The following is a 19,166-nucleotide window of genomic DNA, read 5'->3' on the forward strand; positions in this document are numbered from 1 at the left end:
TTTTTTGAGAATTTTTGAAAAGTCGGTTAAAAATCTTCATAAAAATTCCGAGAAATACATTTCTACGAGCTAATTCTAAAATAATTACGTATTGATGGCCCCGGATCAAGATTTTCGAAAAATGAGGTTCGAAAACGAAACCTTGGATTTTTGAAAAGTTGACAAAAAATCTGAAAAATACACTTTAACGAACTGATTCAAAAAACATGTTTTGACGCGTCTGGACAAATTTTTTCAAAAATTTGTTTTGAAAATAAACAACACGTTTTGACGCGTCTGGACCAAGATTTTTGAAAATTTGTTTTGAAAATAACTTTCGTTCTTATTTCGAAAATTGTCGTTTGTCATTTTCTAGATTCTCCAAAATTGCTAAGAATTTTCGAGGAAATGATCCGAAAATAACTTCTACAAGTCAAAATCTATAACAAAATGTTTTTTTTTTCAAAAATTCGATTTGGATATGAGCTTTTTTAAATATTTCTTCCATTTTATCGATTCTGGGAAAGTTATTGGAATTTTCGAAAAAATGTAGCCTAAAATAACTTCTACATGTTGACATCTACTAGAAAATGTGTTTGGGTAATTTTCAAAGAATGCTCGAAAGGCGACAAAAATTTCGTACACCCCATCGAATTTCCACAATTTTTTGAGAATTTTTGTAAAGTCGGTTAAAAATCTTCATAAAAATTCCGAGAAATACATTTCTACGAGCTAATTCTAAAATAATTACGTATTGATGGCCCCGGATCAAGATTTTCGAAAAATGAGGTTCGAAAACGAAACCTTGGATTTTTGAAAAGTTGACAAAAAATCTGAAAAATACACTTTAACGAACTGATTCAAAAAACATGTTTTGACGCGTCTGGACAAATTTTTTCAAAAATTTGTTTTGAAAATAAACAACACGTTTTGACGCGTCTGGACCAAGATTTTCGAAAATTTGTTTTGAAAATAACTTTCGTTCTTATTTGGAAAATTGTCGTTTGTCATTTTCTCGATTCTCCAAAATTGCTAAGAATTTTCGAGGAAATGATCCGAAAATAACTTCTACAAGTCAAAATCTATAACAAAATGTTTTTTTTTCAAAAATTCGATTTGGATATGAGCTTTTTTAAATATTTCTTCCATTTTATCGATTCTGGGAAAGTTATTGGAATTTTCGAAAAAATGTAGCCTAAAATAACTTCTACATGTTGACATCTACTAGAAAATGTGTTTGGGTAATTTTCAAAGAATGCTCGAAAGGCGACAAAAATTTCGTACACCCCATCGAATTTCCACAATTTTTTGAGAATTTTTGAAAAGTCGGTTAAAAATCTTCATAAAAATTCCGAGAAATACATTTCTACGAGCTGATTCTAAAATAATTACGTAATGATGGCCCCGGACCAAGATTTTCGGAAAATTCAATTTGAAAATGGAATTTTGAAAAGCTTAGATTTTTTAAAAGTTGACAAAAAATCTGAAAAATACACTTTAACGAACTGATTCAAAAAACAACATATTTTGATGCGTCTGGACTAAGATTTTCGAAAATTTGTTTTGAAAATAATTTCCTTTTTAATTTCGAAAATTGTCATTTTTCATTTTCTCGATTCTGCAAAACTGTTAGAATTTTCGGGAAAATGAATCCGAAAATAACTTCTGCAAATCAAAATCTACAAGGAAATGTATTTTTTTTTCAAAAATTCGATTTGGATATGATTTTTTTTTAATATCTCTCCCATTTTATCGGTTCTAGAAAAATTATTGGAATTTAAAAAAAAAACTCCTACATGTTGAAATCTACTAGAAAATGTCTGGGTAAATTTCGAAGGATGCACGAAAGGCGATGAATATTTTGAGGATTTTTGAAAAATTGGTTAAAAATCCTCATACAATTCTGAGAAATAGCTAATTTGAAAAAAATACGTGTATTTATTGCCGGATCAAGATTTTCGAAAAGTTCGGTTTGAAATTGACATTTCGAAAAATTGAGATATTTGAAAATTTGCCAAAAAATTCTGGAAAATACATTTCAATAAACTCATTCGAAAATCAACACGGACCAAGATTATAAAATATTATAATTATTATAATTATGATTTATATATATTGCGATTTTTTTGAACCCTTCCATTGCCAAAAAATTTCAAGAAAATTGGGATAACGTGGCAACGTCGCATTGGAATTTGAAAAGTGAATTGTGGACATAAAGCCTAAGGTCAATCAAAATATGTAAAAATATATAGGGTGTTTCATAAAAAAAAAAACAAGTTGTGTGTTACGTCTTAAAACCAGAACACTGTATTTATTAGTTATATTAATAATTATTATTGGCACTAAAATGATTTACAATTTTTTTCACCCCAACAGCATTAACATCAAAAGCATCAAACTAGAACTATTTTTTAAATTTTTAATTCCTTTGTTATGATTTTCTTATCTCCGTTTTATTTTTTTTTTATTATATCTTTTTTAGGTCTGAATGGTTTCCTCTTTTCTTCTATCTCATCTCAAAATTTTGCTTTTGCTTCTTCCTCTTTGAAAACCATTCAACTTTCGTGTTCTTGTCCTTGGCGCTTTCAATAAATTTAACTCTCGGTTACTTTGTTCCAGATTATGGTGTAACCCCCACCATGCCCAAATCCTGGACGCCCCGTCGCTCCCCTTTCTCCCTCTCCTCCCAGTCCCGCAAGACCCGGATGAAACCCACCATGCCATAAACTCCACCATGTCCACCACCGACACGTACGCCTTCCAGAACGACACCCCCTTCAACCTCAGCCTCGACTCCTGCCTCAATGACGAAGAAAAGTACCTCCAGCTCTACCGCTTCTTCACCAACGGCCTCCTCCTCAACATCATCGGCATCCTGGGCATCCTCGGCAACATCATCTCCATGATCATCTTGTCCAGGCCGCAGATGAGGTCCAGCATCAACTACCTCCTCATCGGCCTGGCCAGAATCGACACGGTCCTGATCCTCACGAGCATCCTGCTCTTCGGCCTGCCCGGGATCTACCCCTACAGCGGACTCCTCTTCACCTACTACTACGTGGTGTACCCGCACATCGCCCCTGTGGTCTTCCCTCTGGCCATGGTGGTGCAGACCGCGTCGGTGTACTTGACTTTGACAGTGTCCTTGGAACGGTTCGTGGCCGTGTGCCACCCTTTGAGGGCCAGGTCGCTGTGCACGTACGGAAGGGCCAGGATGTACGTGGTGGGGATCATCGTGTTCTCGGCGGTGTACAATCTACCGAAGCTGTGGGAGTCGACGATCAAGGAGGAGTGGTATCCGGAGAAGAATGTGACGGTGTACTGTCCGAGGGCGTCGGCGCTTAGGGAGAATGAGTTGTACATAAGGGTGTACATTCATTGGCTGTACCTTATTTTTCTGTACCTGCTGCCCTTCATGGGGCTTGCTATACTCAACGCGGCCATTTATAGACAGGTAAAAATTCTTTGCTGAGCCCAATTTCCCGTTTCCGGTTGTGTGTCGGTCTGTCTGTCTGTCTGCCGTCTGTCCGGATTTTTATTAGACAGATAATTTTCGAAACTACTGAACCGATTATTGTCAAATTTTGTATGTACTATTAAGACTAAGACTAGGTACCATTTAGATGATAAAACACCAACCAAAAATTGGTTATTCATTCCCACCAACAATTTGGTGACGTCATCTCCAAAATTTTCAATAGTAAATTTGTTTCTGTTTTTATAAAACTAGATATTGCTGCATTTGTGGTGTATGAATCCATGCTGAGTTTTCACCCTACACATACAAATTTTTGGATTTGCAATTTTGCATTTTGTAATTTTTTGATATTAGAATTTTTCATTTTCCGGTTTTCCGATTTCTCAATTTTTAATTTTTAGACTTTTCAATTTTTCAATTTCTTGATTTTGATTTTTCATGTCATTTTCTTGATTTTATGTCACAATTTTTCATTTTTCGATTTTGTGATTTTTGGTTTATTCAATTTTTCAAATTTTCAATTTTTGATTTTTCAATTCCTCGATTTTCCAATTTTTAAATTTTTCAGTTTTACAATTTTTGGATTTCTTTAGTTTTCAATATTTCAATTTTTACGTTTCTCACTGTTTTGATTTTCCAATTTTTCGTTTCTTCAGTTTTTCAGGTTCTTCATTTTCATTTCATATTTTGTCCGTTTTTCATTTTTGATTTTTCCGTTATTTTTTGCAGTTTTTCCTTTTTTTGATTTGAAAAGAGAAAAATGGAGAAATTGTGAAAAATCGAAAATTTATAAATGGAAAAACTAAAAAATCGAAAAAAATAAAAAAATCGAAAAACTGAAAAAACGGAACATTGTAAAATCGAAAAAGTGGATAAATCAAAAAGTGCAAATTGCAGAACTGAAGAACTGAAAAATTGAAACATTGAAAACTTGAATTCTAGAAATTTAAAAATTGAAAAAAATTAATGAATCGAAAATTGGAAAGAAGGAAAAGCGAATAAAATCGAAAAATTGGAAAGCCCAAAAATTGTAAAATCGAAAAATTATAGAATCGTCAAAATTGTTAAGTCGAAAGATCCAGAAATTAAAAAATTAAAAAGCGAAAAATGGAAAATTCGAATAAATGAAAAAGTTTTAAAATACAATAATTCAAAAATAGAAAAGTTTTATATCGTAAAATTTAAAAAGTAAAAAAAAATTGTAGTTATAATTACCAATAGATACATATTTAAAGATGAAAACTAGAAAAATTGCAAATCAAAAATCGAGGAAATTAAGAACGGAAAAATCTAAAATTGAAAAAAAAATCTAAAAATCCAACGGTTGAAAATCGAAAAATTGAAAAATCTCAAAATCGAAAAATTTCACACCAGCGGAAAACTGAAAAATTTTAAAATGAAAACTTGAAGAGTTACATTTTGAAAAATTGAAGAATCGAAAAACTTGAAAATTGAAAAAAATTAATGAATCGAAAATTGGAAAGAAGGAAAAACAAATCAAATCGAAAAATTGGAAAGCCCAAAAATTGTAAAATCGAAGAATTATAGAATCGTCAAAATTGTTAAGTCGAAAGATCCAAAATTTGATAAATATCCAGAAATTGAAAAATTAAAAAGCGAAAAATTGAAAATTCGAATAAATGAAAAAGTTTTAAAATACAATAATTCAAAAATGGAAAAATTCTAAAATCGTAAAATTTAAAAAGTAAAAAAATTGTAATTATAATTACCAATAGATACATATTTAAAAATGAAAACTAGAAAAATTGCGAATCAAAAATCGAGGAAATTAAGAACTGAAAAATCTAAAATTGAAAAAAAATTAAAATCCAACGGTTGAAAATCGAAAATTGAAAACCGAAAAATTGTAAATCGAAAAACTGAAAAATGTGAAAATCGAAAAATTTCATAACATCGGAAAACTGAAAAATTATAAAATGAAAACTTGAAGAGTTACATTTTAAAAAATTGAAGAATCGAAAAACTTAAAAATTGAAAAAAATGAATGAATTGAAAATTGGGAAGAAGGAAAAACAAATCAAATCGAAAAATTGGAAACAGCAAAAATTGTAAAATCGAAAAATTATAGAATCGTCAAAATTGTTAAGTCGAAAGATCCAAAATTTGGTAAATATAAAGAAATTGAAAAATTAAAAAGAGAAAAATTGAAAATTCGAATAAATGAAAAAGTTTTAAAATCCAATAATTAAAAAATAGAAAAATTCTGAAATCGCAAATTGAAAAAATGAAAAATTTTTAAAATTAAAATTATTTAAAATAAAAACTAGAAAAATTGCAAATCAAAAATTTATTTAAATGAAAGTTATTAAAGAAACTAAAAACTGAAAAGTCGACAAATAGAAATATCTAAAATTAAAAAAAAACAAAAAAGGAAAACCGCAAGATTGCAAGTTGAAAATTTGAAAAATCCAAAAATTGAAAAATTTCACATCAAAAAAAGAACATTGAAAAATCGAAAAATTTAACAAATAAGAAAATAAAAACCAAAACGAAAATTTGCAAATTGGAAAATCGAAAAAATGAGAAATTAAAAAATTTAGAAATTGAAACATGCAAAATTTGGAAAATCTCAGTTCTGAAAAATTTAAATATGGAAACTCAATGAGGCATATGTTAAAATTGAAGAAACAAAAAAAAAATTAAAATTAAAAAATTGAAAATCAAAAAATTTATGAAACGAAAAATTGAAAAAACTGAAACTGAAAAAACAAAAAATTATAAATTCGGAACATTGAAGAGGCGAAAAATTAAAAAAAAACGAGTATAAAAAAATCTAAATGGTGAAAAATAAAAAAAATTGCAAACCTAAAGGCTGCAAATTGAAAAATTGAAAAATCCAAAAATTTAAACATTTCACATTAAAAATAGAATATTGAAAAACCGAAAAATTGAATAAATAAAGAAAACAAAAAACCGAAACTCGAGAAAAATTGCAAAATCAGAGAAATGAAACGTCCAAAATTTGGAAAATCGGAAAACTGAAAAATTTATCGATGGATAAATACAAAAAAATGGAAAATTTAAAATTATTTAAAAACTGGAAACTCGAAGATGGGGGTATCGGAAAATTGAAGGAACAAAAACAAGGAAAACTGAAAAATTACATGTGGAAAAATTGATGAAACGTAAAAATGGAAAATACTGAAACCAATAAAACAAAAATTATAAAATCGGAACACTGAAAAATCGAAAAATTGTAAAAATTTAAAATTAAAAAAAAAACAGTAATTAAAAAAAAAAGCAAAAAATTGAAAACCGAAAGATTGCAAGTTGAAAAATTGAAAAATCCAAACACTGAAAAATGTCGTATTGAAAAAAAAGGACATTGAAAAACCGAATCCAAAAATTGCGAACTGAAGAAACGAAGAACTGAAAAAAATTAAAGTTGAATAAACTAAGAAAATAAAAAACCGAAACGAAAAATTGGAAAATCTAAAATTGAAACATCCAAAATTTGCAAATTCCGTAAACTGAACAATTTAAAGATGGAAACTCAATCTTCAAATTGAAGACCTAAAAAAAAATGAAAAATTGAAAAATTGCAAATCGAAAATTTAAAGAAATGAAAAATCAAAGAATCGAAAAAATAAAAAATTGAAAATCAAGAAACTTTAAAAAAATTAATGAACGGAAAAATTGTAAAACCCAAAAATTATAATATCGAAAAATCAGATTTGCCAAAATTGTAAATTCGAAGATCTGTAATATTGAAACATCGAAAAATTGAAAAACCGATTAGATGAAAAAGTGTTAAAATCGAATAGTTGAAAAATGGCACGATTCTAAAATCATAAAATTGAAAAAGTGAAAAACTTTTAAAAATTGGGTTTGGTAAAAAAATGAAAACTAGAAAAATTGTCTAAACTTAAACAAAAACTAAAAATTTGAAATCTGAAAAATCCAAAAATTGAAAAATTTCACATTGTTGAAAGAACATTGAAAACCCAAAAGTTGAATAAATAAAAAAAAAACGAAACGAAAAATTGAAACAATGAAAAATTGAAAAGCAAAAAACTGAAAACTCGTACAATTTCAAATCGAAAAATTGCAAAATCTAAAAATTTAAACATCCAAAATTTGGAAAATCGGAAAACTGAAATTAAAAAAAAATTATAAAATCCAAAAATTCTAAAAATATAGAAAATAAAAAACCGAAACCAAAAATTACAAATCAAAAATTTGAAGAAATGTAAAATCAAAGAATCAGAAAATTAAAAAATGAAAACTGAAAACTCCAGAAATTTTTATCTAAAAATTGCAAAATCTAAAAATTGAGAAATTTAAAAGTCGTTAAATCGAAAAACTGAAAAGTTGAAGGAATAAAAAAAATTTTTAATTTAAGAATTTATCAGAAGGCAAAAATCGCAAAAAATTATTATAATTTTTCAAACTAACCTTCTATCAATTGTTTCTAAATTGTTTAGGACATGAAGGTGAGATTCCTTGAAAAAGTTGGGAAGACTCCGAAGGACGTCTTCAGGTGTTGTACTTGAAAGTCATGGACAGCGAACCCGAAGAGCATAAGTTAGAGGGTTGTGATACGATCTGTCCTTTAAGCAACTTTATACGGATCACGGAACCTCATGTTCTTGTTAATTATACCAGGAATGTCATGCGCGTGTTAATGTGGATTAGGGTGGAAAAAGCGACTTGGGGTTAAAAGCTGGCGGGATGAAGGATGATGCGTGTCATAAAACGCTATTTAAGGACGATTTGGGGAAATGTTGGAATAGTTTTTGAAGGGTTATGCTACGTGATGTTTTTCCAAAAATCCTACACTACATTTTAGGTAATTATCGCCCGATTTATAAATCAGAGGCCCCTCGAGACACCTCCCCTCGCCGTATTTGGGGCTTTAGACCGTAATGCGTTTTAAAAGGTTCCAGGATGGCAATCTGCCGCCCAATTACATAAAGTTGAAGTAACAAATTGGATGAAAGTCTGAAAGAATTCCTTTATATTTTTTCCTCGATCCGAGAGAGGATAAATAAACTTTTGTGGTTTGTTCTATATTACAGTTATCTCTAGAATTTCTTCAAACACAGAAACTCGCCCTCAGCCAACATAAATAAGAATCAGTCCGGATGAAATTACAATTGATCGACGCAGATAATTTTATCCCAAACAAATGAAAAAAGACACAACTTATCTAAACAGAAAAAAATACACTCCAGCATAAAAATTCTCCGAGCGTCTGCGACCCGATTGAATTAGGCCAAAAGCGACCCAATATGGAGTATTTTTAAGATCTGACTGGGCGCAGTTAAATTTCACATCGAACGCACAGCTACTCGAAACGGATAGTCAACCCTTAAAAGAGCACTTTGCTTTGAAAGGCGAGCAGGACTTGTTGAGGGGCCTTACCGAGAATGTTGCATACATTTTCTTTATTGCCTGTCGCAGAATAGGTTTTTAATCTACTGTAACGTGAAAAAAGGTCCTTGCAGACAAGTCTCAATAAAGTCGATACTCGTTCTTTGATGTGCTCGGTTAATTTAATTCGGTAAACCCCAAAAGCAACAAACTAGTATGTTGCTCGAAGATAAACATCTTATTCCAGTCGAGCTGTGTACTTTGGAAGTAATAATACGAGATATCGAACGATGCGAGTGCTTTGCTTTCCACTTTTTATTTTCTTTTATGTGCTCGTTTCGTTCAACAATAAATCCATCATTTTTTTAGATTTGTTTCTAAAGCGATTTCGGCTCTAGAGTTCTCGTCTTTGGTTTAATATTTTACGTAAATGATGAGTCTGTTGATTTTCTTATTATGCGTTAACAAAGCACTGAAACACGGGGTTCAGGAAAGGATTTTCAGGCAGACGTATCGAAATTTTGCACACAAAGGGGGAAGGAGTTCTTAGAACAACAGCTAAAGTAAGGAGCAAAGTTATTAACGACACTGCAATCACTTACAAAAATGTTGGCAACTATGTTATTATAAAATATTTTTCACTCGAGTTCCTAAATTAAGACACAATATAAAATATACAAGTCATCGTTTGCTATCGATTCGACAGGAATGGGTTCTTTCTGGTCGATTACAGTATAAAAACGCCGCAAAAATCGTTAATCTAAATTACATTCATTGGATGTGGAGATTAGTGTTGAGGTTATGCATAACCCCAGCTGCATACAATAAATCATTATTTATGCAGCTACTGTGCACCTTTGGTACTATATATGATGAAAAAACTTGGCATGCATGCAATAAATCACATAGACAACGGATAATAATAATCCGCTGTCGCACACAACAACGAGCTTTCCAGATATAGATTGTATAATGCAATAGAATTCCAGGTATTTCGAAGGCGAATTTGATTAATAATTTCCATAAATTACAGTCTACTTTTGAGTTGATTACAAAATAAAAATAACTATAATAAGAGTCGAGAATGTTCTGGTAATGGACGGTTCGAGAAGTAGAAGGTGTATTCTTAAATTAACTAGTCAAAGTGGTGCCGAAAAACATTAAATTTATCATGAAAAAAGTTATTTGTGAACATGGAGGGACTTGGAGTTGTATTTTAAGTAGCCCATCAATCAAAAACCCACGCTAAAATCGCGTCAACTGTAACATTTGTTAGGAGCGAGGTTTGACAAATTAGTGAGGCTTGTAGACGTAGGCGTGGGATTCGAAGAAGTGAATAACTAAGACTCTGGATAGACTCTGGATGACAAGCGTTGGAGGAGGACTGAGAGGAATTTGCAAGAATTCTGCTCGATAAATGAGAAACGACTTTCGGCTTCATTTTGGGACCAGAATTGGATGGGTTTATTAACTTTTCTTGGAAAAAATTTACGCTGTAAAGAAAACGGACGAAAATTGACTTGTATTGAAGGAATCTTTTTTGATCGGTATTTTCAATCAGTGCGCGAAAATACTATAAGGTGTCGACGCGTTTCGCCAACCACGCTGGCATTATGTAGACAAATGTGAAGTGATGAATCGAATGAAATCCACAAGGAGAATTTTTAAACTGTTCTGGTGTTATGTCCCGCTAAACTTTGAAAAATGTTTTTTAATTCATAAATGACACCCGTCCCATATATGTTCGTCTTTCCATATTAAATTGTTAGACAGTCAGGCTACAGGACTAGGAATCTTCATGGAATCGAATGCTGAGATACCACGGAAAGGATACTTACCATTCTGGAGTCATGTCCCGCTAAATTTTAAAAATTTCTGTTTTTATTTATAAATGACATAACCGTTAAAGTTATATCCCGCCAAACTTTGATTTTTTTTTATTCATAAAGGACAATCATCCCACATATCTTGGTCTTTCCGAATTAAACCGGTAGAGCGTCCCAGTCTGAAAATTGCTCTATATGACCAGAAATCTTCGAGGAATCGAATGCTGAAAACTGCAATCCGAGTACTTAAACCGTCCTGAAGTTATGTCCCGCTAAACTCCAAAAATAAGTTTTTTAATAATAAATGACACACGTCCCACATATATTTATCTCTGTAAACTAAAGTGGTAGAGTATCCGGTCTGAAAATCGATCTATAGTTCCAGAAATCTCCAGGGAATGGAACGCTGAAAACTGCAAGAAAGTCACTTAAACCGTTCTAGTGTTATATTTCGTTGAACTTTGAAAATTTGTTTTTCGATTCATACGTGACAACTGTCCCACATAATTTTGTCTCTCCTTACTAAACTGGTCGATTATCCAGGATGGAAATTGGACCATAATATGAGAAATCTTTAAAAAATCGAATGAAAAAAACTACAAAGTGGATATTGAAAAATGTGTAGAATTATGTATGTTGAAAAATGTTTTTTAATTCATAAATGACAACTGTTCCACAAACATTCGTCTCTCCTTACTAAACTGGTAGAGTTTAGGGTTTAAAAATCGGGTCACGAGACCAGAAATCTTCGTGGAATCTAATGCTGAAAACAGCAGGACGGATACTTAAATCGTTTTGGAATTATGTCCCGTTAAACTTTGAAAAATTGTTTTTTAAATCTTAAATGACAACTGTCCCACAAACATTCGTCTCTCCATACTAAACTACTAGAGTGTTCGGTCTAAAAATTCGGTCACACGATCACAAATTTTCGTGAAATCGAATGCTGAAAACCGCAGGACGGATACTTGAATCATTTTGGAATTATGTCTCGTTAAACTTTGAAAAGTTGTTTTTTACTTCATTAACGACAACTGTCCCACAAACATTCGACTCTCCACGTTAAACTGGTAAAGTCTGCGGTCTATAAATTGGGACACACTACGAAAAATCTTCGTGGAATGGAATGCTGAAAACTGCAGAAGGGATACTTAAATCGTTTTGGATTTATGTCCCGTTAAACTATGAACAATTGTTTTTTGATTTATAAATGACAAGTGTCCCACATATATTCGACTCTGCTTGCTAAACGCATAGAATATCCGGTCTGAAACTCGGATCATAATATGAGAAAATTTGTAAAAATCGAATGTTGGTAATTACAAGGTGAATATTTAAACCGTTTTGGAGGTACATCCCGCTAAACTTTGAAAATTCGTTTTTTAATTCTTTGATGACAACTGTCCCAGAAACATTCGACTCTCCACGTTAAACTGGTGAAGTCTCCGGTCCAAAAATCGGGATACAAGACGAGAAATCTTCATGAAATCGAATGCTGAAAACTGTAGAACGGACTTAAATCGTTTTGGAATTATGACCCGTGAAAATTTGAAAAATTGTTTTTTAATTCATAAATGACAAGTGTCTCACATATATTCGACTCTGCTTGCTAAACGCATAGAATATCCGGTCTGAAACTTGGACCATAATATGAGAAAATTTGTAAAAATCGAATGTTGGAAACTAAAAGGTGAATATTTAAACCGTTCTGGCGGTATATTCCGTTAAACTTTGAAAATTTGATTCTTAATTCTTAAATGACAACTGTCCCACAAACAGTCGCCTCTCCATACCAAACTGGTGGAGTATCACGTCTAAAAATTGGGTCACTGGACCAGAAATCTTCATGGAATCGAATGCTGGAAAACACAGGACGGATACTTAAATCGTTTTGGAATTATGACCCGTGAAATTTTAAAAAAATGTTTTTTAATTCATAAATGACAAGTGTCCCATATATATTCGACGCTGCTTGCTAAACGCATAGAATATCCGGTCTGAAACTTGGACCATAATATGAGAAAATTTGTAAAAATCGAATGTTGGAAACTACAAGGTGAATATTTAAACCGTTCTGGAAGTATATCCCGTTAAACTTTGAAAATTTGTTTTTTAATTCTTAAATGACAACTGTCCCACAAACATTCGACTCTCCACGTTAAACTGGTGAAGTTTCCGGTCCAAAAATTGGAATACAAGACGAGAAATCTTCATGAAATCGAATGCTGAAAACTGCAGAAGGGATACTTAAATCGTTTTGGAGTTATGTCCCGTTAAACTATGAACAATTGTTTTTTGATTTATAAATGACAACTGTCCCACAAACATTCGTCTCTCCGTACTAAAGTGGAAGAGTATCCGATATAAAAATTGGGTCACAGGGCCAAAAATCTTCTAGGAATCAAATGCTGAAAACCTCAGGACGGATACTTTAACCATTTTGGAATTATGTGCCGTTCAACTTTGAAAAGTTATTTTTTCATTCATAAATTACAACTGTCCTCTATATATTCGTCTCTCCTTACTAAACTAGTAGAGTCTGCGGTCTGAAAATTGGACGATAATCTGAGAAAACTTTTAGAAATCGAATATTGAAAACTACAAAGTGAATATTTAAACCACTCTGGAGTTATATCACGTTAAACTTTGAAAAATTGTTTCTTAATTCATAAATGACAACTGTCCCACAAACAGTCGTCTCTCCATACCAAACTAGTGGAGTATCGGGTTTAAAAATTGGGTCACTGGACCAGAAATCTTAGTGGAATCGAATACTGGAAAATGCAGGACGGATGCTTAAATCGTTTTGAAATTAAGACCCGTGAAACTTTGAAAAATTGTTTTTTAATTCATAAATGACAATTGTCCCACATATATTCGACTCTGCTTGCTAAACGCATTAATATCCGGTCTGAAACTTGGACCATAATATGAGAAAATTTGTAAAAATCGAATGTTGGAAACTACAAGGTGAATATTTAAACCGTTCTGGAAGTATATCCCGCTAAACTTTGAAAAATTGTTTTTTAATTCTTGAATGACAACTGTCCCACAAACATTCGACTCTCCACGTTAAGCTGGTGAAGTCTCCGGTCCAAAAATCGGGATACAAGACGAGAAATCTTCATGAAATCGAATGCTGAAAACTGCAGAACGAATACTTAAATCGTTTTGGAATTATGTCCCGTTAAACTATGAACAATTGTTTTTAGATTTATAAATGACAACTGTCCCACAAACATTCGTCTCTCCGTACTAAAGTGGAAGAGTATCCGATGTAAAAATTGGGTTACAGGGCCAAAAATCTTCGTGGAATCGAATGCTGAAAACCTTAGGACGGATACTTGAACCGTTTTGGAATTATGTGTCGTTAAACTTTTAAAAATTATTTTTTCATCCATAAATTACAACTGTCCTCCATATATTCGTCTCTCCGTACTAAACTAGTAGAGTCTGCGGTCTGAAAATTGGACCATAATCTGAGAAAACTTTTAGAAATCGAATGCTGAAAACTACAAAGTGAATATTTAAACCGTTCTGGAGTTATATCACGTTAAACTTTGAAAAATTGTTTTTTAATTCATAAATGACAACTGTCCCACAAACAGTCGTCTCTCCATACAAAACAGGTGGAGTATCGGGTCTAAAAATTGGGTGACTGCACCAGAAATCTTCATGGAAACGATTCCTGTAAAACACAGGACGTATACTTAAATCGTTTTGGAATTATGACCCGTGAATTTTTGAAAAATTGTTTTTTAATTCATAAATGACAAGTGTCCCACATATATTCGACTATGCTTGCTAAACGCATAGAATATTCGGTCTGAAACTTGGACCATAATATGCGAAAATTTGTAAAAATCGAATGTTGGAAACTACAAGGTGAATATTTAAACCGTTCTGGAGGTATATCCCGCTAAACTTTGAAAAATTGTTTTTTAATTCTTGAATGACAACTGTCCCACAAACATTCGACTCTCCACGTTAAACTGGTGAAATCTCCGGTCCAAAAATTGGGATACAAGAGGAGAAATCTTCATGAAATCGAATGCTGAAAACTGCAGAACGGATACTTAAATCGTTTTGGAGTTATGTCCCGTTAAAATATGAACAATTGTTTTTTGATTTATAAATGACAACTGTCCCACAAACATTCGTCTCTCCGTACTAAAGTGGAAGAGTATCCGATATAAAAATTGGGTCACAGGGCCAAAAATCTTCGTGGAATCGAATGCTGAAAACCCAGGACGGATACTTGACCCGTTTTGGAATTATGAGTCGTTAAACTTTGAAAAATTATTTTTTCATTCATAAATTACAACTGTCCTCCATATATTCGTCTCTCCTTACTAAACTGGTAGAGTCTGCGGTCTGAAAATTGGACCATAATCTGAAAAAACTTCTAGAAATCGAATGCTGAAAACTACAAAGTGAATATTTAAACGGTTCTGGAGTTATATCACGTTAAACTTTGAAAAATTATTTTTTAATTCATAAATGACAACTGTCCCACAAACAGTCGTCTCTCCATACCAAACTGATGGAGCATCCGGTCTAAAAATTGGGTCACTGGACCAGAAATCTTCATGGAATCGAATGCTGGAAAACACAGGACGGATACTTAAATTGTTTTGGAATTGTAACCCGTGAAACTTTGAAAAATTGTTTTTTAATTCATAAATGACAGGTGTCCCACATAAATTCGACTCTGCTTGCTAAACACATAGAATATCCGGTCTGAAACTTGGGCCGTAATATTATGAATTATTTTCAAAATCGAATGCTGGAAACTACAATGCGAATATTTAAATCGTTCTGGAGTTATGTCTTACTACTTCTTAAAGGGTATGTCATTTCCCAAAATAAGTCGTATCATAGACAGTACATTAAAAAAAAACTGAATTTAGTTTTGGCTAGATAATGACTGAAGTTGAAAAAATATCGAGACCCATATTTGAAGATATTTCTACTAAAGTTACTGCAAAAGTAGTTAAGTGAAGATCTGGAAAGAGACCGTGGAATTGGAACCGAAGCAAGAAACCGACTGAGGAAGAATCGAGAGAATTCTGAAACGTTTTTTCGAACAAAAAATCGAGTAGAACAATTTTGTTTGAAATAAAAGGTGAACTTTTTTTGGTGAAGGAAACAAAATCTCGCGGTTATTGAGAAATTGTTGGAAGAACCTTCAAAAAATGATCCCCAATGTTCTTCAAAAAAATAGTGAAAAAATTTGTAGCATTTTCCATTAAATTTCTTCTTTCAACTAGAAACGTCAGAGGACTATTTCTCCAGTTGGCCAAAGTAGCTAATTTTAGAACATTTTTATTATTTCAGAATTATAGAGTACACAGTAGTATACAGAGTGTATCGTTGTTAAATTCCAAAATTTTGCCAGTACATTCCTAGCCCAAAAATAAATCAAACAAGGAAATTTATTCATCTAATTTCAAAGCGGTTGCGAAAGAATTATATTTGGGAATGAGAAACGACAGAAAAGTCTTAAGCAACAGAAGAAACAAACTGATGAAATAGATTACTAGACGAAGAAATGGTTTAAAATATATAAAAATATTCAAATAATTGAAGCCAAAATTTAAAACACTTCAATTTCAAAAGCAATAAATCAATAGAACAATTCTATCATAATATAGATAAATAAAAGAAGAAAGGTTTTCAACAAATTTCTACAACATTCCATTACTAAAGATGATATAGCATTTTCAGAACACTATGTTAAAGAAATAGAAATGAAAACATACAGTTGTATAGAGAAAGCGAAAACTGTATTGAAACCACCAAGTTGCGGTTCTGTGAAGAGTCGAGTATAAAAAATTTTGCGAACTGGAATCGCAACAATTACGTTTTAAAATCAAGAACCAACACGTATAGTTTTTAGCAAAACCGCCCTTTTTACACTAGACTTAACTCCAGAAAATGTAACTTTTGCTATTCACTCCGAATCAGACGTGTGGCTTATGATTTCAGTATTCTGAGTTACATTATTAACAATTTAACAATCAAAGCTTGAAAACATTACATTCTGTGCTTTTGTGGCTTGGAACTGGAATTTTGAAGATTCATCATATTAATTCGTGAAATTCGGTTTTCGCGGTTTTCGGAATGGAACAAAATACACTCCTTTGTATTTATTGCTTTCATTTCACCCACTTTGTGCGATTACGCAATATTTATATTTAATCCAAGAGAAAAAGCCATTAAAAATTTTACACTGAAATGGCATGGCATTTGGTAGTTACGTATTACTTTCATAGTTAATTAACTCGAAACCGTAAACATTGTATTCGCAAACATATCCACAAAAGTAAAATTAAATAGCGGCAATTTAAATTAACGAAGTGTGTAATTAACATTTGGTGTTAATGTAAATTATCGGTTGTGGCAGTTTTAAATTCATTCGTGTTTAAAACCCGGGGGTTATTATTATCATTAAAGAATCGTAATTTAGAGTAGAGGAACCGTCCGACATATGTGATTTCGCTGACTTAAGTACAGTGACGGCCTTCAAACCCTACTTCACCCCATTTCCAACTTTATCAAACTTTTCAACCGTAATTACTCCAAAGGCTAAAGAGATTCCAGCCCCAAAAAAGCTCTCTCTTTGTGTCCTCCCATTGATGTTTTCGTACGAATTTTAATTACATCCCCAACCCCCGAAAGCGAAGTGCAGACACACTGCCATCCTCAAAAACAAAAAATCGCTACTACTTATAATTAATGTCGGCTCGTAAAACCCGTATAACTCATCTGCTCTCTTTTTCCAGGTCCGCAAGGCCAACAAGGAGCGGCAGCGCCTCTCCCGGCTCCAGAAACGCGAGATCGGTTTGGCCACCATGCTCCTGTGCGTGGTGGCGGTGTTCTTCGTGTGCAACCTGCTGCCTCTGGTGATCAACATCATCGACACCTACCGCCCCTGGTGGAACTTGTCGATCCTGGTCAACACCAGCAATCTGCTGGTCACGATTAACTCTAGCGTCAACTTCATCATCTACGTCATCTTCGGGGAGAAGTTCAAGCGGCTGTTCTTGGTGCTGTTCTGCAACAATTCGCTGTTCGGAACCGGGAGGGAGTCGCCGGATGGGGCCACGCATGAAGACAGCTTTATGTCGAATGGTAGAGTATTCGAGTTTTTGGAGATATGTTCCGTTGAATTCGAAAAACATGTTTTTAATTAGAGGATAAAGGCGATATCTCCGAAATTGGAGCAATTTTCAAACAGCTGAGGGCAGAAATAGCTTCTACGTGCAAATTTAGTCTCTATTACAGAAACATCGGATCAACTTCATTTTTACACCTTGTTTTACACAATCGTGAAAATTTCAACATTTCAATATTGATTTCGATTTAATGAGCTATCATATTTCTGAAAATTAGTCCCTTTAGTAATTCGAACCTCCGTAAGAAAAATTTGCGCTAAAAAAATGTCCCCGCAGGCTCCTTATTTTTTTTCTTAATTTTTAATATTTTGAATTTTCCACTCCTATGAAAATGACACCATTCTATATTTTCATCTCTAAATACCAAACGAATCAAGAATCCAACCTGAAATTTTCCTAATAGTGCTACAAAGCCGCAAGGAATCGAACTGTGTAAACCGCAAAATGAACTTCCAAACCGTTTTGGAGTTACTTCCCTTTAAATTTGAAAATCGTTTTTTAAATCGTAAAAAAATGGGAAATCGTTCGAAATTTGAAGAACTATCAACAGACGATGGCAGAAATGATTTCTACAGTACAAACTGAGTCTAGAAGTTTTATTTCAAGAAAATTAAATAAACTTCATCTTTACGCCTTATTTTACACCATCGTGAAAATTTCAACATTTTGAAAATTTCAAGCTATCTCGATTTAATTGACTCAAATATTTCTGAAAATTAGCCTCTTTAGTTACTCGAACCTACAAAAGAAAAATCCGGGTCCAGAAATTGTCTCCGTTGGCTCCTGATTTTTTTCTTAATTTTTGAATATTTTGAATTTTCCACTCCTATAAAAATTACATCATTCTATATATTCATCTCTAAATATTAAACTAATCGAGAATCCAACGTGAAATTTTACTGGTTGTGATACAAAGCCGCAAGGAATCGAACTGTGTAAACCGCAAAATGAACTTCCAAACCGTTTTGGAGTTACTTCTCTTTAAATTTGAAAATCGTTTTTCAAATCGTAAAAAAATGGGAAATCGTTTGAAATTTGAAGAACTATCAACAGACGATGGCAGAAATGATTTCTACAGTACAAACTGAGTCTAGAAGTTTTATTTCAAGAAAATTAAATAAACTTCATCTTTACGCCTTATTTTACCCCATCGTGAAAATTTCAACATTTTGAAAATTTCAAGCTATCTCGATTTAATTGACTCTAATATTTCTGAAAATTAGCCTCTTTAGTAACTGGAACCTCCGCAAGAAAAATTCGGGTCCAAAAATTGTCTCAGTTGGCTCCTGATTTTTTTCTTAATTTTTGAATATTTTGAGATTTCCACTCCTATAAAAATGACACCATTCTATATATTCATCTCTAATTATT

The 19,166-nt window shown here is 32.4% G+C and overlaps 1 protein-coding gene across 6 annotated transcripts in view; it reads left to right on the forward strand.

The window, feature by feature from the left end:
* The window catches only part of LOC135127269 (FMRFamide receptor), a 185,552-nt gene that overhangs the window by 158,476 nt on the left and 7,910 nt on the right, over positions 1-19,166 (forward strand). For all 6 annotated transcript variants that reach the window (XM_064053712.1, XM_064053711.1, XM_064053713.1 and 3 more), the window contains 2 exons: positions 2,599-3,433; positions 17,403-17,751. In XM_064053712.1, the coding sequence (XP_063909782.1) occupies positions 2,714-3,433; positions 17,403-17,751 (1,069 nt within the window). In that variant the 5' untranslated portion in view covers positions 2,599-2,713. The remainder of the gene's footprint in view (positions 1-2,598; positions 3,434-17,402; positions 17,752-19,166) is intronic.

The sequence above is a fragment of the Zophobas morio genome, unplaced genomic scaffold (genome assembly GCF_036711695.1).
Source record: "Zophobas morio isolate AGI-343-1 ecotype UQ-CSIRO unplaced genomic scaffold, CSIRO_AGI_Zmor_V1 ptg000011l, whole genome shotgun sequence".
In the NCBI taxonomy this organism is placed as follows: domain Eukaryota; kingdom Metazoa; phylum Arthropoda; class Insecta; order Coleoptera; family Tenebrionidae; genus Zophobas; species Zophobas morio.